General features: G+C 45.0%; 1 protein-coding gene across 2 annotated transcripts in view; it reads right to left on the bottom strand.

Moving 5' to 3' along the window:
- Positions 1-23,560, bottom strand: part of LOC120879289 (triple functional domain protein) — a 151,105-nt gene that overhangs the window by 113,913 nt on the left and 13,632 nt on the right. For both annotated transcript variants that reach the window (XM_040262249.1, XM_040262248.1), the window contains exons 7-15: positions 20,789-20,903; positions 16,193-16,308; positions 12,909-13,031; positions 5,684-5,878; positions 5,468-5,583; positions 4,569-4,635; positions 3,747-3,856; positions 2,257-2,326; positions 1,563-1,652 (exon numbers count right to left, since the gene is read on the bottom strand). In XM_040262249.1, coding sequence (XP_040118183.1) covers positions 1,563-1,652; positions 2,257-2,326; positions 3,747-3,856; positions 4,569-4,635; positions 5,468-5,583; positions 5,684-5,878; positions 12,909-13,031; positions 16,193-16,308; positions 20,789-20,903 — 1,002 coding nt within the window. The remainder of the gene's footprint in view (positions 1-1,562; positions 1,653-2,256; positions 2,327-3,746; positions 3,857-4,568; positions 4,636-5,467; positions 5,584-5,683; positions 5,879-12,908; positions 13,032-16,192; positions 16,309-20,788; positions 20,904-23,560) is intronic.

Genomic DNA, 23,560 nt, shown 5'->3' with positions numbered 1-23,560 from the left:
TCACTGTGCCCCGCCTTCTGCCCCTGCCATCACTGTGCCCCACCCCCACGCCCCCGCCATCACTGTGCCCCGCCCCCGTGGGGCCATCACTGTGCCACAACCCTTGGGTCATCACTGTGCCCCGCCCCCATGGGCCATCACTGTGCCCTGCCCCCACCACCACTGTGCCCTGCCCCCCCCCCCCCCCATCACTGTGCCCCACCCCCAGGGCTGTCGCTGTGCCCTGACCCCTGGGCCGTTCACTGTGACCCACCCCCATGGCCATCACTGTGCCTGCCCTGCGGTCAGACTCTGGCTGTAGCTCCTGAAGCTCCAGCCACGTGTGCACCCCCGTCACAGACCACACCCCAGCCCTCTCTACTGGAGGCTTCCTTCCCCCTCACTATAAGGAACACTCTGCTGTCTGCTCTCCTTTTCACAACAAACTACTTTATTTCCAATCTCTTAGCTCTTGGCTTCCTCCTCGGGCCGCAGGGTTTTAAAATGACTGATTCTGAACATCATGTGTGCCACACGCTCTCACTGCTTCTTAGGCCTTAAATAATTCTAACTGCACAGGGCCACGGTGGTGGGCTCCGCATAATGGCGAAGACCCAGGGTCGTGTGGATACTGGAGGGAAAGGGCCGCCCTGGGCTGAGAGCGGGCTTCCTATGCACCCAGCCAGGGCTGCGGAGCTACCGGCCCAGAGAACGACAGCTGAGAGAGGGCCAGCTACAGCCGGGGCTCTACTTCAAAGACAGAGGCTAAAGTTTACTCTGATTTCGCAGACTTTCAGAGAAGAGCAGATGATCACAGGTAGCCATGTACAAACGCCAGCATGGAAACAAGTCTAATAACCTCGTGGACTCACACACCAAATTACATCTAACAGTCGAAAGCACCTTATCTTTAATCAAAACAAAATGTATTTGGCACATCTGACTATGTTCTGGGAAACCCCCCTCAATCACTTTATGTATCATAAGACTCCATCGTTTTTTGTTCTAAACAACCTCTCTGTAAAGTCTTTCCGAAAAAATGAACTATGTTTACACCCGTGAAAATATAATGAATGAACCTCCCAATGGTCTGAGTTGTTATAGTGCCATTTGTAAAATTTTATTGGTAGGCTGCTTTTGGAAATTAAGTACATCATGAAATTGAAATGGGAAAAATAAGTGATTAAAAATATTCAAAATTATTTCTGTTTTATAGAGAAGAAAAGATGATTAGCTTCATTGTTTATACTCATATGTACAATATTACAAACAAAAAACTAGTGAGTGTATATAAATTGTAAGTAAAGACATATATACACATGTGCATATTACAGTCTGAAATTTTTACAGTACATAGAGCTTGCAGTATTATAGAAAAATATTTTAAAAACATAAGTATTGTAAAGCAAAATAAAGTAAAAATAAAAATAAAAAAACATAAGTATAAGAATACTCCACTTTTGATAGATAAAAATGATATCATACTAATTAGGTGAAAGTTATGAGTTGCCCTATATTTAACGTACACCAAAAGCAACTTAGAAACCACCACAGCTTTTTTTTTTTAGTAATCTATTACTTACATCAAAGTAGGATCCTGCATGCTCTAATATCAGCTGAGTAGAATCAGGCTTATTTTTGCAATATGTGACATACATCTGAAACTTGTCTGCCTATAAACAAAAAGAAAATTATAGTAGTATCCCTTTCAAATGGCAATAAGTCAAATTATGACAAACTTATTATGTAAAAAGAAGCCAGGTGTGTAAATGAAATTTAAGCCTCCAATTTATAAAATAAATAATTTATTTATTTCTCCAATAAATAAAATATATTTATTTAATATCTTTTCTAAAGAAAGATATTAAAATAAGAAACATGTCCTGCGATAGGACACACATCCAGAAACCTCCCCTGGCCCAGCGAGTCAGGATGGAGCCCCAGCCTCTCTTCCTGCAACAGTGCGTGCAAACCTGAGCGTCACACTTAGACAGCAGGGCCTGTCACTAGGACTCACAGTTACACAGGAGTCCCCAGGGCCACACGGGGGCCTGGCGTATTCACTCAACCTTCTAAACCAAGCCAGCACTACTGCCGATGAAAAGTTAGCTCCACAGTAATAACTAGCTGGAGAATGTGATTCCTTGGGGGTAAAGTCTGCTTTTCTGTCTGCAGACGCCAGGAGAAAAGGATGCCATCTGAGAAGTGGACAGTGTTCTAACGTCCCTCAAAGCCACCAAACAGTAGTGACAGAACAAGCTGCTGAGGTTTCATTACCCAGGTTACAAAGCAATGTCCCACGTCCTCCGGCAACTGCTCATATTTTTCCAGCTCTTTTAGGAATATGCTGCAGAGAGTAAAAACGGTATTATATTATTAAGGTGTTCTAAAGCATTTTATGAGTGAGATATGCCAGGAATGAGACCAAGCATACCATGAATTTAGGCAAAGTCTGAATTGCATCATTTTAATCAAAAGCAGTGAAAACTGTATCGTTCAGATTTTACTTTAACAAAATGTGCAGCAAGAGCTATGAACTGGGGTAAGTTACTGTGGCTTTCATACAATTGATTAGTTCAGCCTTCAGATACTTTCTGGGCTTCCCTTGTAGCTCAACTGGTAAAGAATTTGCCCTGTGATATGGGAGCCCTGGGTTCGATCCCTGCATCAGGAAGATCCCCTTGAGAAGGGAAAAGCTACCCACTCCCAGTATGCTAGCCTGGAGAATTTCATGGACTTTATAGACCATAGGGTCGCAAAGACTCAGCCATAGGGTCGCAAAGAGTCAGACACAACTGAGTGACTTTCCCTTTCACTTTCAGATACTTTCCAGTAGAATCGTTACCCCAGCTGTTCAGAGGCTGTGTGCTAAGTCACTTCTGTTGTGTCTGACTCTTTGCAACCCCCAGGACTGTAGCAGCCCAGGCTCCTCTGTCCATGGGATTCTCTGGGCAAGAATACTGGAGTGGGTTGCCACGTCCTTTTCCAAGGGATCTTCCTGATCCAGGGATCGAATCTGCTGTCTCTTCTATTTCTTGCACTGGCAGGCGAGTTCTTTACCACTACTACTACCTGGGGAGCCTGATATGTTTAGAAGCAAAGGATATAATTTAGGGGATACTCAGTTCAGAGAAACCAGTTAGGTTTTCGTGTCTTTGCTGGTGGTGGGGTGGGCGGCAGAGAAGCAAGGAAGACCCCACCGGCTCTGGCCCAGCACCATCTTTCTTGGGCGATTTGGGGTCCACAGACTCCACTTAAAGATGCTGCTGCTGCCTTTTCTTTCTCTCCTTTTTTGACTTTAAGAATAAAATCATGCCCCTCCTCTGGCCAGTGGCGAGTGCACTTTACTTTGGTCACACCACACATCTGTTCTGTCCTCAGTTCCTTCCTCCTCCTTCTTAGCAAAGACCGAAAACATCAGCCAGCAGCCCGTGGAGGGCGGCCCTTTCTTTGAACTCTAAGAAGTAACTGACGGGGCAGCTGACGATATGGCTCGAGAGCAGCCAGTGTGCCTACGAAACGGCTTCCGGCTTTCCGAATCTCATTTCTATAGAGAGTGAATTCAAAACAGAAAGTCGAGTCTCTGTTTAAAACAGTCTCAAGAATGTCTGTCCTTGAAGCAAGACTGGCAGGCTTCCTTCAAATTCCAACAGTATCCCTGGAATCTATGTGTATTCTACTGGAATCTTGCATTTGTCACGGTACTTCGGCACAGAACCTAGACTTCCAGAGTCTCTAACAGGGTCCCTACAGATGAAGCCACTCACTTATTGTGAAACTCGTAGATCTCCTGCATGTTCCCGAAGATGATGAGCTCTTTGTTCACAATGCCAGGGGGGATCTCCTCCACGCCGCTGGTCATTTCCCACAGGTAGGTCTGGCCGGGAGGCAAACAGAGAGGGTTGGACAAAAACCCTGAGCACATCTCCAAGAAACAGCTACTTCTGCTCTCCATCAATACACACCCAGAGTTAATGTCTAACTAAAAATGTTACCTTAAGAATGGAACCTCTTACAAAGCAACATGAGAAACTATTACTAAGACAAATCTCAGTTGCTATAAATGTTTGAGCATACTGTCTATTCTTTTCGGCTCTAAATATACTCCCATCTTCAAATCTGGGGATTAAGCTGCTCCTCAAGGTACAAGGGACATTCGTTAAACTACGGAGCATCAGCGGCTGGTTGTAATCGGTAGGCGTGTCTCTCTGAAGCTGCTGTAAAATTCTACAGAGAGAATGTCAGCCAGGCCATCATGTGATAAATGAAACGAGAGGATTAGCGCTGTTATCATCTCTGTAATGAGCGAAAACACGCCTGGAACTTCACAGAAGTGCAGAAACATGCACAGAGGGCCGCCTGTGCACTTTCAATCTCAAAAATAACAACGAAACGGGAGACCAGTTTAAGAATTAAATAGGTAAGAATAAACAGCCCTGGCCATCTCCCATGGATCGAGGAGCCTGGCGGGCTACAGTCCACTGGGTTGCAAAGAGCTGGACAAGACTGAAGTGACTGACCACATACAAGAATAAACAGCAAGACTGTATATACCCCATCTAAACAAACAAGCAAAAAAACTTACTTACATCCATACACTCCCGGAGGTCTCTTACATAAGCCTTTTCAGTTTGAATTAGCTCAGCCATTATGAACCTTAAGGCAGAGGAAGACAAGTGACCAGTTTAATTCATAGTCAGAATACAGGCTTATTTTAACTATTCACTTTTAGGGTTAATGAAATAATAAGGTGATTTTAAAAGCATTAGCCAGTGATGTGTTCTGGAAGATTAAAACAAGAATGCATAGAAGAATAACAGCACCCAGTCATCAGGTCAAAGGAAAAGAGAACATTTCCGAAAAAATTTCACTATGGTACTCAGTGATTAGGGTTTCTCAACTTGGCAGTGTTGATGTCTGGGGCAGGACGATGCTTTGCTGGGGGCTGGCCTGGGCACTACAGGACGCTGAATGGCACCCCTGGTCTCTGCCCCCAAGATGCCAGTAGCGTTTCCCCTGCCCCACTAGTTGACAACCCAAATGTCTCCACATACTGCCCAGTGTCCCTCTGGTGGGAACAAAGCTAGCCCCGACTGAGAACCACTGGTTTAGAGCCATCATTGGTCTCTATTAATACTCAGTAGAGTTTACTAATTGGTAACTTTCAAACTTCAGCACTTGTATTATTAATTTCTCCTCCCCAGTATTATCACTCATGACCTACTGAGGACAAATGACAGTAGAGCAAGTTGTCAACCCCATGAGGCAGGGGCACAAGGGTAAAACAAGACACTGTTTCCGAATCAGCTGATGTGGGGGCAGTGCACCCAGTGGTCATTTCTGCTGTGAACATGAAGCACATTCAGAGCAACGAGAAGGATTAATGCCGCTCGGTTTCAGAGCACACACAGAGGCAAGTGTGCTTGTCCAAGTGACATTTCCTTCACATCCTCACTGAATCCTGGCGGGCTCTTCTAGGCTAGCTTACTCTTTCCTGCGGGCGGATTTCCGCTTTTCCTCATTAAGTTCATGGGCGGCGTCTCGGAGTTTCACCTCTGAGCCGGGGATACTGGCCGGAACAATATCCAGCTGAAGACTTTTGCTCTGTGGAATAAGGGAGGCAGCGCACCTCTGTTAATTAAATCAACAAGCAGGACACGAAGACGCAGACGGTAATTTATCCCACTGGCACACAGCAATTTACCGATTTGTTGGAATCTGAAGAAATCCCTAGGGCTTTCTCCAAAGAGGTCCTGTATTTCTCCATCCGCAGAGAGAAGTCTCTGTACCTCTTATCCACTGCAGTGACACATTTTTTTATCTCTGCTGCGTGGGCATGCCCCTTTTCACAAAAGCCGTCGGCCAGCTGTATCAATAGCTTCACTCTCTCTTTGGTTTGCTGCAAAAGAACAACAGGAAAAGTATTGTGAAGCAAATGCGTCCAACTGCCCGCAGCCAGAAACACAGTGGCAACTGGCCTGCAACTCTCTGAGCTCTGGACAGGAAAACGACCGCTGGGGAGAGACACTCAGACTGAAGCCCCCAAGTCCACAACAATTCACCTCCCTGTCCCAGACTGGCTCCCTTGGTTTGCCTCTTTCCCCCAGCGAACGGTATTTTCACGACCTCGAAGGAAAAGTCTGGGCTGTTTGGATGCTGTCTTCACCTGGTAGATGGCCAGACCCTGCGGACTGAGCAAGCGGAGACTGGCTCGGGCTGGTGTCTGCGGTCCACGACCCTCCTCCTGTGAAGGCTGCAGGTACTGGGGACAGACAGACCCCGCCTCATGCTTGTCTATTCTACGTCCCCAGTTAGACTTGAAGGCCTGTTCAGGGCAGCAGCCATCAGAGATTTTCCTTTTCCTGAGGCCACCTGTGTGGCCAAGGTGCCTCCCCGACCCCACAGGCACCTAATCAACCCCCTGAAGAGGGGCCATGTCACACGCTCATTTCTTAATTCTCAGGAGATAACGCAGGAGGACTCACCGCCAGGGAAGCTGTCTTCACAGAGGTATTTTAAACTTGCTCCCCGTGTGAAAACTCTCTCTCCAAAATAAATTGATTTCATTTTATATACACATTTGGAGAAGGAAGTGGCAACCCACTCCAGTCTTCTTGCCTGGAGAACTCCATGGACAGAATTCCATGGTTGGCTACAGTTCACAGGGTCACAAAGAGAGACACGACTGAGCGACTAACTTTCACTTTTTCACTTCTCATGGGCACACAGGAAAGATCTTTAAGTGAAGGATAACTTTTCCTTTTTAAAGTTAAGGATAACCATAAAACAATTGTTCTCCCTCCCTCCTTCCTTCTCTCTCTCTCTCTATATATAATATGGACTTCGCTGGTGGGTTTATGGTAAAGAACCTGCCTACTAATACAGGAGACACAAGAGATGTAGGTTTGATCCCTGGATCAAGAAGGGGCCCTGGAGAAAGAAATGGCAACCCGCTCCAGTATTCTTGTCTGGGAAATCCCATGGACAGAGGAGCCTGGAGGGCTACAGTCCATGGGGTTGCAAAGAGTCATATGACTAAGCATGCACGCACACACACATATTTAAATATATATATATAGAAACATATATAAAGACATGGCAGTAACTCAAATCTGATTTTTCAGTCACATCCATTGCATTTACTATTTCGCTTATTATTATCACTAGACTTCTATCCTTCGTTGTTACCACTTCATTTATTATCACTGGTTCGGCTTCCTTCAACATTCCCACTGACATTTCAAATGATTCCAGTTACTCTTGTTATGGAATCTGCTTTTCTCAGTTAAGTCATGAAGATTTTCTGGTGAAAGCCTAACATTCAGGAAGTTGACTTTAAAATATCTCTCAAAGGAAGGTCAGGGTTCAAAACCTGGATAAACTATCTCAGTTTGTACAATAAAAGTTTTGAGCAGAATTCACTCTGCAGAGCCAGCTGTCAACAGCCTTAGACTCTATATGAACGCCCTGGGCCTCCCGTGGGTTCTCCCACAGGGTCCAATTTGCCCAACGCCCCTCCAGGCTTGCTGGCCTTCAGTTCTGTGCACCATGGCCCCTTTGGCCTGGAAAGCTGGTCCCCTGAACAGCTCTGTGGTTCCTTCTTGTCTTTGCTCAAATAAAGGCCATTTTTAACTGGCCTCCCTGACTCTCTTAAAATTGCAGCTCACCTCCCTGCCCCAGGCACCTTCTCTCCATCTGCTCTGCTCCGCTCTGTAGCATCAGTTTCCAAGGAGGTATACTTTACTTGTTAAGATCACTGTCTCTCTCCTGGTTAGAATATACCCAGGGACATTTGCTTGTTTTGTTCATTAATACCTCACATGCCTTCTCTGTGTCTGGTACATGGTGGACATTTACCAAATATTTACTGAGATAATAAATTAACATTAGGGCCTTTATACAAGTGTATATACACCTGTAACTTTAATAGGTGCAGTAGTTACTTTTAACTGGCAAGAATATGTAATATACAAGAAAAAAAACCAAAATAAACACCCACATGAAAAGCAAACTCAAGGGATATTACTGTCTCTGTGAAAAAAAAAAAAAATCACTATTGTGAATTATATAAAACTTGTTTATTGGAGAAATTGTGCAAAACTGACAACATTCTAAAAGTTTCTGGGGCCTTCATCTTGTGTGGAAATGAACTCATGTAGAGTGAGCTCAAAGGAAAATACCTGTCAAAACAAACCTTCTGACTTGTTATCAGCACGATACCTTTCTGGTTAAGACAAGCCTAATTATATACCAAGGAAGTAAGAAGTCAAAGCTTCAGACCTAGAAGCATAAATTCCAAAAGGGATTTAAATTAGAAACATTAGTAAATTTTAATATCAGAGAGAATTAACATGACTGATGCAGGATTTTTTTAAAAATCAAGTTGCCTAGAGGAGGTTTTCCAACCTTCTGAAAAGCACAGAAAGGTGCTTTACCACCATGTAAGCATTCCTTTTCCAGTGTCATGAATGACATCAGTGGAGGGCACTGCCAACAGCTTATCCTTGAACAATTCGGGGGCTTGGGCACTGCCTCCTGGCTCGCTTCTCACATCACTGCCCAAAGTGGTCCACACCCTAGGCTTCACTGGGGTCATGCACTACTGTAGTGCTTACCTGTCAGGAGAAATCTGAGTATAAGTGGACCCACACGGTTCAAACCTGTGTGGTCTAAAGGCCAACCGTGTATCTTTAAGGGGTTAAGAAAGTGGTTTCATGTTTTAAGTGGTGGGGACATAGAAGTAAAGATAAAAAGAGACAATTTGCCTATACTAAAACAGAAAACAAAAACCACCAAGAAACCAAAGGAAGATTTTCACATATGTCAAAAATACATCATAAAACAGACTAGTTGTCTATATGTGACACCAATAGGCTGATTCTGATTATATGAAATTCAACGCAGACCAGAAGATTTCCCATAGGCAAAGCATGGTAGATCTATAAATCTTCCATGTATAAACTTCATTTAAACAAAAAAATGCTAATCAGAGAGTCAAAGGCTTCTTGATGAAATCTACCACAGCCTATCAAAGATGGCAGCCCTCGTCCCTATGGCTGTCTTTTGTTCTTATTGTTTAACATGCGTGTATTTGGTGTTGGAAAAGACTCTTGAGAGTCCCCTGGACTGCAAGGAGATCCAACCAGTCCATTCTGAAGGAGATCAGCCCTGGGATTTCTTTGGAAGGAATGATGCTAAAGCTGAAACTCCAGTACTTTGGCCACCTCATGCGAAGAGTTGACTCATTAGAAAAGACTCTGATGCTGGGAGGGATTGGGGACAGGAGGAGAAGGGGACGACAGAGGATGAGATCGCTGGATGGCATCACGGACTTGATGGACGTGAGTCTGAGTGAACTCCAGGAGTTGGTGATGGACAGGGAGGACTGGCATGCTGCGATTCATGGGGTTGCAAAGAGTCGGACACGACTGAGCGACTGAACTGAACTGAATACACATTTACTTATTCGTCAAGTTACTGCTGGTTTCTCCAATCAGAACATGCAATCCATGAGCTCAGCACAGAGAGTAGCTCGTGGTGCACAGTAGCGGCTCAATAAATAATTGCTGAATGAATGAATGAATGAATGGTGTGAGCAAAACTAAGTAGAATGAATCTGCGGATCCATGAACCTTTTATAATATTGTATTTTTATTTTAACTGGTACTTTTTAAATGCATTCATGTATTGTATTTGAATTGTACTTGAATTTGCACACATTCAAAGTGTATTTGAATTCACAGAATTCAAAATTCAAAGGACACAAAAGGACACAAATTGAAAAGTCTTCTCACTCCAGATAGGCCTGTTGCCTGTATCAGCTATGTGCGCATGATGCCGGACATTTTATTACATACAAACAAGTGTTTTTATGTACACGTGTCGTTTTCTCCCTTTCTTTTTTTTTGCATGAATGCATATGATAAGCACTGCTGGGCACATGGCGCCTCTTCTAACAACTCCTGCTTCTGCTTTACCAGCAGGACACAGCAGCCTCCTTGCCTGTTTAAAGAGATTTTTATGAAAGCAGATTTTTGTTTTTAAAGTATACAAATATTATAATTCGAACAACTTCATCTTTAGGCATAATCAAGGGACTGGAGAAAAATAAAGGCAGACTGAACGCTTAAGTCCACAAACTCAAAAGAGCCTTATTTGTGGTGTTCTCAGGTGACCAGAAACAGGGAGACAATGTAGATTCAATGGTCTTGGACACCGTCTGGTCAAAGAAGGTGTTTGGCACAGGAGACTGGCAATCAGGGAGCCGTGTGAGGAGAAGGTGACAAGATTGTGAGGTCAGCCTAAGGCAGAGGGTCTCATAAAAACCACCTGGGGAGATGGTTAGAGATGCTCTGTGTCAGGTCCTGTTCCCAGTGAGTCCAGGTCACTATGTGTGGAGTCTGGTGAGGACTGAAATCTCTTCTAAGTAAGTAAATCTCCTGGATGCAGGTGGTGCGTGCAAAGCATTTTGAGAAAATTACTGCCTTGAGTTGCCAAGGAATCAAGATGAGCCTTAATCAGACGGTGAGGAGAGGCTTTATTTCCATTAACCCTGAAAACGTGAGATACTAATTATGTAACTACTGGATTGGAAGATGTCATGTCAGAGCAAGAAGGAGGTTTCTCTGTGTAACAAGAGAAAAATGACTTCTTAGGAGACAGTAAGACGGCGGGGGACAGGAGGTGAGCAAGGGCCTCACTTCAACATGAAAAACTCAATGATGTCTCCCAGCAGCACAGCGGGAGTTTTCTGATGAAAGGGAAAAGTAGCCAGAAACCAAGGAAAAAATACTAAGAAAATAAAAAGTGTGAGCTGCTCCTTCAAAATCCATGAGCTCCTCTCAGCAAAAAGAATTCCATATACCCAACAGACGAAACAGCTCTGCGTATTCGGAAAACAGAAAGGTCAAATTTCACCTGTGATTTTAGATGCCTTTTTTACAAAATGTGAGCCAAAAATATGCCTCTTACTGCTCATTCTTCCAAAAATCACAAGCCAAGTTTGAGGAAAAGGAAAATTTCAGAATAATGGGAAAGTCCCTTTGTACAGCCTCTACTGGTGGCACAAAGCTGCCGCAATGCTTAGTCCTAGACAGTGACATTCGCACCCCCTGTGTGCAGGGTGTGTCCCCCCCCAAGTTGTGCAGAACGGCTGTCTGGCTGCACATGTGGCCGGCATTCACGGGAATTTAAGTTGGGGCAAAGAAGCAAAACTTCAATCTACTTGAGTGGTATCTTAGGCATTTTCTTTGTATCTTTATAACCGAAGGACACTCAAGAAACAAATATAAATCATCAAATGCACACAATAACTGTATTTATTATCCAAGTACTACAAAAAATAACAATTACATAGCCAAAGCCGTGCTGGAGTGAGAGGAAGGGAAGGCAAAGACGTGATGCTTACCTGCAGAGGCAGCAAAGGCCAGCTCCCCTCAACTGAGCAGGTGGGGGCCCCCTCGGAGCACCTGTGGCCCCTCTGGGTGTAACCCCCCACTGAACGCCAAGGCTCCCCGCCTAGCCCCACTGGACTGTGGGCTCCTCCAGAACAGAGACCGTGGGTTCCCACAGCCCAGAATCCAGAGGCTGAACGAAAAAATGAATTTACAGCTTGTGGTGGGGCCGGGGCCCGGGGGGAGCAGTGCCCAGGGAAGATTACGGAGAAGTCAGAAATCGCTACAGAAAGTGTGAAAAAGTACAAATCGACATGATACAAAGTAGCTGTTGTCATCCTAAATGATTCAAAAATTCCCCATTGATATGTTCTCAAAGCCAAGTCAAGGGCCACCGGTGAAAATCAATCTTCTTACCTTACAGGAAGACTACTACTCTTTAACCACAATTGCTACCCAGCTTGACCACTGATTTTCCACTCTTAAATCTGAACTTATTTCCAACTTTTTCTAAAACCTTAAAATCATCCAAAACAGAGGTGCTTCTGAAAACTGTACAAAGAATGCATATTCAAAGCTCTGAAAAACAAAAATACCAGCAGTTGAGAAGATGAGCCTAAAAACCCCAAAAATGTTTTGTGGTTAAAAAAAAAGGAATTAGCCCTGCAAATATGTATTTCAATTGAGAAAATATTCATGCTGATACGTGAATTCTTACATACTTGCTTAAAAATTCATAGTCATACACACTGTCTATGCCATAGAGACGTATTTAATTCTGCAGGAAAGTGAAAATGCCTCCAGTTGTATAAACCTATGAATAGCTACTGACATAAACTGTGCCAACCATCAAACCCAGAAAGCTTCAGGACTGGACAGCCAGGCGTGATGCCACTGTATCCGGGCATGATGCTACTGTAACAGTTTTCACTGCTCAAGACAAGGAAAGGAAACACCCACAGGATCCGCCTAAGTCAAGCTGGGAACACCAGCGTTCCATAAAAATAGCAAGTACTTGGGAAATAAAACAGAATGAAAATAAGAGAAGAATAATGAAAACGACCAAGAAGTAAGAAGAAATAAAGGAGGTGTGGAGCTTTCCAGAAAATCAGAGGAATAAGAGGAAACAGATAAATGAAGGCACAGTGGGGGGACAGCGTGAAAAGGGCTCAGAATTATCCCTGAATTAAGGTCTAACGGCCCCTCTGGCCCACCCCGTTCCTCCATTTTATAAGGTACGTCTTCAACGATATTTTTAAGACCTAATTTATACAAAATAGGATTCCCTGGTGCCTCAGATGGTAAAGAAGTCTCCTGTGTGGGTTCGATCCCTGGGTCAGGAAGATCCCCTGGAGAAGGAAATGGCAACCCATTCCAGTATTCTTGTCTGCAGATTCCCATGGACATAGGAGCCTGGTGGCTACAGTCCACGGGTCACACAGAGTCGGACATGACTGAGCATGCACATACACGTGGTTCGAGGTTATCTGGGCAACACCCGGCAGCCACTCAGGCCTGGCGCCGCCACGAGCTCACCTTGGCGGTGATCTGGAAGTCCTCATGCTCCTTCAGCAGCTCCTGGGTGTGCTGGATGCTTGAGCCCGTGGACGTGTGAGTGGAGAGGTAGAACTCCCCGCTGTCGTGGATCCACTCCAGAGCCTAGACGCAGGAGTGGGAGAGAGTTCAGGCCTTGGTGGCGGTGAAGCAAGGCCCAGCTCTCCGGCATCTCATTTAAACATCCACAGGCCTGGGCTGGCCCGCCAGCTAGAAACGCTCCCTCAAAGAGAGATGAGCGTCTTAAGCATGTATCTTCCTTCCAAAAGGAGAAGAAAAAGTCTACATTCTGGAAAAATGGGATTGTGTCACTTGGGCATCCACAAGGCCTAACAAGTTCAAGAGTTTCTTACGACCTTGGACCTAAAGGACCCCAAGAGTGCACTGAACATCCTTCGTAAGAGGCCTGAGACAGCGTGCATGAGGTCGGAGACCCTGGAGCTGCTGAACACTGACATTCATGTCATGGGACTTGAGAACCTTTCTGGGGAGTTCTAACTAATTAAAAAAAGAGAGAGAGAGAGAAAAGAAAGCAGGTGCAAAGGCCCAACTTTCAAACGTGCAGCTTGAGGCCTTTCTCCCTGTTCCTGCCTTCAGCGGGCCCTCGGGCAGCACGCACTTGCCTTCTGGGGGCTCCCACAGAGGAGCCTCCTCATCACGCGTAAGATGCTCCGGGACAGGCTGGAGGGAGCCGAGGCTTAACCTCCCGGATGGAGGAGAGAGATGACCCCGCTTGGGGAGAGGGGGGCTGGCCAGGCTCAGGCTGCAGCAGAAGGATACATTCTAACTCCTACTCACTCCTTCATGTTTTTAGACCAAAGCAGTTTTTCCCCTTCTACGGCCCTTCTATGGGCATACTTCACAAATGAAATCAAACTTGCTTAAACATACACATCTAAAAAAGGAACACTATAGAAAAAACACATAAAAGCAAAAATGCTTCCATATCTGCCCTCATAATCTCTGGGTCCAGTGTGATTTGCTGGTCTAGGAACAGAAGCATCACTCTCTATTAACATTTTTATTTTTGAAAAGAAAGCCACAACCCAGAAGACTTGCTGTGCACCATCCTGGCTGAGAATTTACTTTTGTTTTGCTGGAGTGTAGCTATTCCACCTCGAAAGCAATGCTGACACTGAATCAAGGCAGAAACCATGGAGGTCAGTTCCCTCAAAGGTCCCTAGCGGTTCTGCTCACAGAGGGAGGGGTGCCTGAGTGTCTACCACGCAGGCAGGTACTGAGGGGGGGTGCTCAGGATGGGAGAGGCCAGGGCCCTGTCCTTGTGACCCGGAGGGACTCCCCGGCTGAGAAGGGATGGGCTGAGAGGGAAGAGCCCTGGGCAGAGGGAGGGGGGAACCTTGGGGGTCACAGGGCCTGGGTCTTTGGCCTGGAAGTGAATGGGGTTGCTGTTTGGAAAAGGGATTGGCAAGGAAGCAACACTGGTTAGCAAACTGGCCCAGAGATGTAGACAGGACATGGCTGGGCTGGTTCCCGAGCTGGCTCAAAGGGGGAGAGGGGAGGGCAGGGGAACCTAATGAAGGGGTGGGAATGGGAAGATGAGGGGAAGGCAGGAATCAGGGAAGACACGGGGGGACACAGCACGCAGGAAGCCTCAGGTCCACTTCGGCTTTGGTTAAGGCCCCAGTGGAAACAGGCCAGGAGGGAGGTGGGGCCTCTAAATCTGGACACCAGAAACAGGAGGTCAGGGCTGGGAGATACCGATAGTGTGCGATAAGGAGAGAGGAAAAAGAAACAAGAACAAGCCCTGAACTGAACACCAGCTTGCAGGGTTGGAGATAAGGGAGGGAGGAGCAGTCCGGAGCCCCGAGGGGCGCAGAGCAGAGCCGGGGTCTCCGGCCACAGGCCCACCCAGAACCCCAGGGCCTCGTCCCGAACCCTCGAGCCGGCTGGGGCCACCAAGACCAGCGTGTCCCACACACTCGGTATTTCCTGCCCGTCTGCTGTTACTGTGCAGACCAGAGCCCAGCCCAACAGGGCCGCAGGCTGATGGTCATCCTCCGTCACGGCAAAAACGGAATGATCTTAAATTTTCGGCAAATGAGCTGACTTTAGGAAACAGCAGCAGCGCGTTCCATTATTTCTCTTTGTCAAGGGAATTATTTACAACTTTGTTCTCTGTCGCTGAATGACTGCTTGTCTTTCAACAGAGAGATAAAGATGTGTGAGAGAAGATGATGAAACCGTCTCTAATTAGAAATCAAATCAGGCCCCTGTCAATCTGAAATATGGTTGGATTCTCTTTTTAAAAATGTTAAGGGCGTTATGATCACTGCATCCTGGAGTCAGTCAAGATGAGGGAGAAGCCGGCTTAGGGTCAGGGCGCCAGGTCCGGGGACCCCGAATCCTGCTTCCGCCCTGGGATGCCAAGCAGTTCTGGGCAGCAGGCCCCACGGTGAGAGACTGACATTTGCCAGATTAAAGGGAGTCTGCTCCACAAGAGGGAAACCTGTGCGGAGAAGAACTCTCTGTGACCGCACACCTACTCTGGGTCAGGCCTGCGTCAGGGAGGTTTCCAGGGGGGTGGAGCAGACGGTGCAGGTCCCGAGAGGCCCCCGCCAGGAGCCCTGGGGAGGCCCTGGGGACCGAGACAGCTCACGGGGTTCCGAGAAAAGCTCCCTCCCCTCCCTGCCCTCGCCCCTCCAGACTCTGTGCTAACAGTTTATGGATTCTTACGCCACTGTTAAGGCCAAAGAGAAGCGACGGGAATCTTCCTGTTTGAGTTACAATCAGACTTTACCCTAAAACGACCTCCACGACTGATCATCGGGGCTGAAGGTCTTGATCCCAAAATGACTTCCGAGGGGTCGGGGGGTATGGCAAACGCACCCTCTCGATGTCTCTGCCTTAGCCAAAGGCACGGCAGAGTTTTTTGACTCTACTGAATTCTGAGAAATGCTGCCACAGTTCTTAACATTAGCTCCATTTATCTGAAAAGCACAATTTGTATCTTGAAAATGTAGACCCAGTGATCTAAAAAGCTGCGCCTGTATTATTTTCCAGTGACTGAAATCATCATGATGGTGACTGCTGGGCAGAACTGAATGGCACGCTTGTTGAGGCCAAAATCACCGAGGGACACACGTGCACGAGGCCGTGGGGTTTTCCTGCAACGAACTTAAGTAAAAGGCAAGGCCAGGTGGTGTCTGCTCATGAGGGCGTGATCTGCCATCCACTGTGGGGTCAGCAGCTGCCCATCTGATGGAGGCGGCCTGAGTGTGGGGAGCTGGGGCCGGGGGGTGACTGACCTGCTTGGCGCTTCGCTCAAAGACCACATACTGCTGGCACTGGTCCAGCCGCCGCTTCCTCATGGTCCAGTAGTGCAGCACCCTGTTCTCCCGCTGGAAGAGCTCGTTCAGGATATCTGAGAGAGCAAGCAGAGAGCCGCACGGCGGCGCCCGCGGTCAATCAACACGCCCGGGAAATGGCAGGCATCTTTACTTAGAGATTTTTACATGCAAATGCCACTGGAGACCATCATATATGGAGCCACGCTGCTGCCTGCCTGTTCGTCTTCACACACCTGTCCGGACCGCTCCAGCTCACTCTGAAGACTGAGGTCACTGGACACTGAGCCAGCCTCTAACCCCTCAGGTCGGCAGGGTCAGTGGGGTAGCGACTGTGCCCCTTGTTGGGGCAACCTGAGGAAATCTGAGGATGCCTGGGAAAACACCATTATTAGGTATTTTGTATGAGACCCTGAGAACATTCCCGCAGAAGGAACTTCAGCAGGTCTTCAACGAAAATTAATAAATTAATTTACAAAAAAAAAAAAAAAGCCAGTCCAAATGGTGGCACAGTAGAAAATGAAGGGTGTTAAAAACAAAAACAAAACCAAACTCTTAGGAGAGGAGAGGACGTGAAGTCAAGAAGCATGAAGCCAGAAAGGAAAACGTAAGACAACAACCTGATTACATGAGAATTAAAATTGTCATGATCAAATGAAACAGCACATACGTAAAAATATTACACCAATGAAGAGCCCAGAAAAACCACTGGGAACAAATGAGACATGGATCTAATTTACCGACTGCTGCTGCTAAGTTGCTTCAGTTGTGTCCGAGACTGTGCGACCCCATAGACGGCAGCCCACAAGGCTCCCCCGTCCTTGGGATTCTCCAGGCAAGAACACTGGAGTGGGTTGCCATTTCCTTCTCCAATGCATGAAAGTGAAAGTGAAAGTGAAGTCGCTCAGTCGTGTCCGACTCCTAGCGACCCCAGGGACTGCAGCCTACCAGGCTCCTCCGTTCATGGGATTTTCCAGGCAAGAGTACTGGAGTGGGGTTGCCATTGCCTTCTCCGAATTTACCGACTAGTGAATGGGAAAAATGTGAATAACCTGTTGGCAAAATGAGCAAAGCATTCAAACATGAAGGTCATGATTTTATGAAATGATATGTGGCCAACTAAAAATATGGACACACGTTTCGTCTCACTCAAGCAATGGGATCAGTTTTCGCCATTTTCCTGGCCAGGACCATGCTGCCCTGGGCTGGAGGGACAGAGGAAACCTGCGTATGTGTATTACTGAGGGAGGGAAATGGAGTACAGATGGTAACTGGGCAACAGGCAATGACAGCGAGGTGTGCGCAACCTTGAACCAGGTATTCATCTTTCAGATACGCTGCTGACACAAGCTCCCAACATGACCTGTATAGATGCACACACACCGAGGTGCTGTTTGCAAAAACTGGCAGCAACGTAAGAGAACGTCAGTTAGGGGTCACGTTAAATCAATTACGGAATCGGTACAGTGCTGGACAAGAAAAACAACAGACCAGGTCTCTCAATTCTGATGTAGAGTAAGATTATTACTAAGTGAAAGACGAAAATTGCAGAGGAATATAGTCCCATTGTGATTAAAAAAAAAAAAAAAAAAAAAACTAAGAAGCCAGATGGATGAGTTGAAGCTAAACATGTTTATATCTGGATGTCCATCTACACGCACAGAAGGGATGCACAAAGGTCCTCACAGAGGTTACCACTGGCAAAAGAATTAGGTAATTTATAAAGTCTGTACACTTTAAAAATCCTTTACAGTGAGTCTGTTTTTACTCAAGAAGTTTATAAAGTAAACAGATTAAAAAAAAAAAAAAACTTTAGAAAAAGATTCCCTGACTGGAATTGCAAATCAAATAAGTGATATCTAGAATATAACTTGATTGGAAAACAACTTTTCCACAAACATTTACCAAGTTCCTCACAGCTCAGTGCTGTGAGGAGGAGGAGCCTGCAAGTCACGTGTACCTGCAGCTTGGTGGTTGGTATTGCTATGGTCTCTTTGCTTGAGAAAGTGAACTAGTTTAGTGAAACTAATTAGGACTGAAACTTGAAGCCTGTCAAAAAATTAACCTACCACTTAAAATGAAATGGCTCTAAGTCTTTTCTAGTCTATTATTTTTGTAGCCTCTGCCTGAGGCAGTGCTGAGGCTCGGGTGAGGAGGGAAGCTGATAGAACAATGCCCGAGTATCAGTAGTTTTAAACAACTCTCATCATTTCCTGAGGACCCACTTCCATGTCATTCCAATTCAACTTGTAGAAACAATTATGATTAAGTTGAAAGTGATATATCACTTGGATGCATTTTTATTGCAAAACAGTCAATCAGAATTCTATGGCTTAAAAATTATCAGTAGCCTTAACTTCCACTTGTCTCAACGCTGCCTACAGTCTAGTATAATTGCTCCCAGGTCTTTTTCGATGCATTTCTGAATATGTGTATATGGTTTTTACAGATTTTTTAATTCAAAGGATACCCATCTACATAACTTTCTTTCGCAATTTGCTTTTATTAATAATGCTTTAAGTATATAAAACTGGTAACAGTGTAGCAATGAAATGGGTATTTCATTTTTGTGATTTAAACTTTTAAAAATAATTGGCCTATAGATAATTCTGGTTTTCATTTTTTCCCCAATTCATATTTTCACTTACTTTGAATAAAACAGTCTATGTTAATAAATATCTTGAACATGTTGCATTTTCTCCCTCAACTTGACTCAATAAATTATAAACCTATGTTTATTAAATATTTTATTACTAAAGTAAGATAACTTATGATTAACTTTAATGAAATTAAAAAGACATTTAAAATGAACCCCTGGTGGACATTTAATTTCCAAATACGTGGGGTTTTTACAGTATCTTTGATATTAGTTTCTCATTTTGACATTAGTTTCTCATTTACATGCTTTCTTCTCTGCAATTACCTTCTGTGATTTTTCAGTCTAACTTTATTGAGGTTTTCAACGGCTAAGTCAAAGATCTCTCTTGGTAAATGTCACACTGCACTTAAAAAAATGGGTTCTTGATTTGCATTTCTCTAATAATGAGTGATGTTGAGCATCTTTTCATGTGTTTGTTAGCCATCTGTATGTCTTCTTTGGAGAAATGTCTATTTAGTTCTTTGGCCCATTTTTTGATTGGGTCGTTTATTTTTCTGGAATTGAGCTGCAGGAGAGGTACCACTTCACACCAGTCAGAATGTCTGCGATCCAAAAATCTGCAAGCAATAAATGCTGGAGAGGGTGTGGAGAGAAGGGAACCCTCCTACACTGTTGGTGGGAATGCAAACTAGTACAGCCACTATGGACAACAGTGTGGAGATTCCTTAAAAAATTGCAAATAGAACTGCCTTATGACCCAGCAATCCCACTGCTGGGCATACACACCGAGGAAACCAGAATTGAAAGAGACACATGTACCCCAATGTTCATCGAAGCACTGTTTATAATAGCCAGGACATGGAAACAACCTAGATGTCCATCAGCAGATGAATGGATAAGAAAGCTGTGGTACATATACACAATGGAGTATTACTCAGCCATTAAAAAGAATACATTTGAATCAGTTCTGATGAGATGGATGAAACTGGAGCCGATTATACAGAGTGAAGTAAGCCAGAAAGAAAAACACCAATACAGTATACTAACACATATATATGGAATTTAGAAAGATGGCAATGATGACCCTGTATGCAGGACAGCAAAAAAGACACAGATGGGTATAATGGACTTTTGGACTCAGTGGGAGAGGGAGAGGGCGAGATGATTTGGGAGAATGACATTGAAACATGTATAATATCATGTAAGAATCGAATTGCCAGTCTATGTCTGATGCAGGATATGGCATGCTTGGGGCTGGTACACAGGGATAACCCAGAGAGATGTTGTGGAGAGGGGGGTGGGAGAGGGGTTCATGTTTGGGAACGCATGTACACCCGTGGTGGATTTATGTCAATGTATGCCAAAACCAATACAGAATTGTAAAGTAAAAAAAATAAATTATTAAAAAAAAAAGGCTTCTTTTCAGATATCTTTTGATACTGATTTCTAACATAATTCCACAGTGATAAGAGAAAAGATTCTGTATGACTTCAATACCTTTAGACCATGAAACTCTTGCACATTGTTTTATGTCCCTGGATATGTTCCAGCGTCTCCTAGTTTATCGTCTATGGGAATTGGAATGGAATTTGTATCCTACTGTTGTGTGAAAACTGGATAAATCTTAATTGTGTTGAACTGGTGCAGAGTGTGCTTTCCAGGTCTACTATATTCTCTACTTCTCTGTATTTTCATTCTACAAATTTTTGAGAGTTTGATATTGTAACCCCAACTAAAAGTCTTAATTATCTACTTAAAACATTGTAATATATAGTGGAACTATATGTAACTTAGTTCTGTGTCTTCCAAGTCTCCTATAAACGTGATATCATACTTTCATAACGGAAACAAAAATAAAAACACCAAAAAAAATTTTTAAAAGATGAAACGAAGCCCTGGAGCAGATGTCCGAGCACACGCTGTTGGCTCCCCTGCCAGCCGAGCCCTGGCGCACTCACTTTTCACTTGCTGCTCGGGGGCTTTGATGTGTGTCACCATGCCTGGCATGTTCACGCTGTTCCTGTGCAGGTACTTCAGGAAGACGTCCGCATTCCTCCTGGCAAGCGTGCAAGCCTAAGCAACAAAGCAGAGCAACGTGTTCACAGGGTTCACACACACATGCCTTCCGTGTATACTACTGATGGGACATGGAGCTCTATCACACATCTAAAGCGTCCATCTGGCCAATCTGCAGTCTGGAGAATACATAGGCTGAATCCCACTGCAATTAAAAAAAAAAAAAAATCTCAGTCTTGGCGCCCTTGCTCCGATGATGCCAGCTGCTATGTTGAGAGCTGCCCCGTGGTGAGGTCCAGGGGGCCAGGGACTGAAGGTGACCACTGGGCTGCAGCCAGAGGGGAAGTGAAGCCTTTTTTCCCAGTTTAGCCTTGAGGTGACTGCATCCCTGGCCAATACCTGACCGTAGCAGTGGGAGAAACTCTAGGTTGGAGGGCTGGGCTAAACCGTGCTGGGAATTCTGCAGCGGGCAGACAGTACGTATTTTCAGCTCTCGAGTCACGCAGTCTCCGTGACTCCGCTGTACCTACTCAACCTGCCCACTGTAGCTGAAGGCAGCCACGGATGACACTTAAATCAATGGGAGTAAATGCATTTAGCCGTCAGGTCTTAGCCTGTAACCCTTTGGTTTGAGCCACTGAACTGCACGGTGGTTTGTTATATGGTTTTACTGCGGTAACAGACAACTGATAGCGTATGTTTAGAAGTCAAATAAGTAATTTCATTAATGTATTAAAGTTTTATTTAACAGAAGACAGATAAATATAAATCAAAATGGTTCAGGGGGATTAAAGGGATTAAAATCCCTTAATTATATTAGAAAGGGAAATATCTTGCCCATTGCCTAGCCCACATCTGGAGTCAATCTTCTCCTCAAGGAGCTCCGTGTCCTTCTTGTAAGTGAACGGTACTAAGAGCCCACAACCTGGGCACAAGGGACGCTCGTCATCAGTGGGCTGAGCACTGTTCCTAGGCCTTTTCAGGGGCTGCGGTATCTTTTTTTTAATGAGAAAAATACACCATGAGCCTCTTCTGATCAGACTGAAATAAGCTGTCATGTCAAACAGCAAGAAAGCCATGACGACTGCTGGGGTCATGTCAAAGGGACGTCCGAGCCAGCCTGACTGGAAGGGGCTGTCACCAGCAGGACAAGTTGAGGATATGAAAAGACATACACCTGATTTCAGCGAGTGACTGAAACACACCAAATGCTAAAACCCATGATGATGCTACAAGAACACGCTGATCGCAGGCAGAGGTTGCCAGGGAAACGGCTTACTATTCTGAAAATCATCAAGAGAGGGAAACGGTCACGCATAAATCCCACATTATTTGGCCAAACTCTATTCTAGCGTAACCAAATAACTGAGGAGGAAATAATTTCCATCTAACCAAGACAGAAGGAACGATAAGACTACCACCCTGGTGCAGCTCCTAAGGAAGTGATACCACCACTGGCAGCTAAACCCAGTGGATTAAAGGCTGATGTGAAAGTACACGAGGGATGCTACGTACGGGCTTACCGAGTCTGAGGCTCTGATAAACCTTCAGATCACAGAGACAGCCGGAGGGGACAGTGTGGGTCCTGAGGCAATGCTATGGGAAATACACAGCATCACCCATGAGGCACCCTAAGCACGGCCCACACACTCACTCAAACCCGAACCTGATCAAGGCCCTCAATCCAGCCAAGAGAAATGCAGAGAATCCAGGATGGTGCTAAGTGACCCACAGGATGCAATCATCAGACCCGGGGTGAGGGAAACTCCACAGTATGAATAATTCATTTCTTTACTTAATAAATGCTAATTGAAAAAGGGAGGATAGGTTTAGACTAAGATTTAAGAGACATACCAATCAAATCAGTGCATGGGCTTTGTCTGGATTTTAATTAAGACCAGGTATAGAAACAAATTCATGGGACAACTGGAGAAATTTGAACACTGCTGAATTTTACATAAAATAAGTTGTTATTACTATTTCAGATCCGATAATGGTATTGTGGTTACAGAATGGTTTCAGAGGGATTCCCTAGTGGCTCAGATGGTAAAGAATTTGCCAGCAATGCAGGAGACCTGGGTTCAATCCCTGGGTCAGTAAGATCCCTTGGAGGAGGAAACGGCCACCCACTCCAGTATTCTTGGCCTGGAGAATTCCATGGACAGAGAAGCCTGGAGGACTACAGGTAGTCCATGGGGTCACAAAAGAGCTGGCTACGACTGAGCGACTAACACTTTCATACCTTCAATGGTTTTAGAAAGGAAGAATTTAAATACTTAGACACACACAGAAGTACTTATAAATAAACTGGCATAATACCTAGAATTTAAAATTATCCAGTAAAGATGGGTATATGCCCATATGTTGGTAATTACTGAATCTGGGTGAGAGGTACACATGGGTTCATTATCGATTCTCTCAATTTTTGTACACATTTTTAAACTTCTGCAATAAAATGTTTGAAAATGTCCAACACGTCAAAGACATAATCCTAGATGAATGAAAGAATCTGACCCAGTCTGTGTTTGATTTTTGTTTGTAAACTTAAACGGCAGCAACAAGCAGGGGAAGGGGCTTTCAGATTCTATTTGAACAGGTGTAACTGAAGACCCTGGGAAGCTCCATTTTCCCACCTTGATTTGCTTAAAAGAAAACCTCTGTGGGAGAAGCTCATAACAGGTCATATACTAGGTTTAAGAGTTTTCAAAGAGTTA

The sequence above is a fragment of the Oryx dammah genome, unplaced genomic scaffold (genome assembly GCF_014754425.2).
Source record: "Oryx dammah isolate SB20612 unplaced genomic scaffold, SCBI_Odam_1.1 HiC_scaffold_20, whole genome shotgun sequence".
Classification (NCBI taxonomy): Eukaryota; Metazoa; Chordata; class Mammalia; order Artiodactyla; family Bovidae; genus Oryx; species Oryx dammah.
This window is presented reverse-complemented; position numbering and strand designations above follow the sequence as displayed.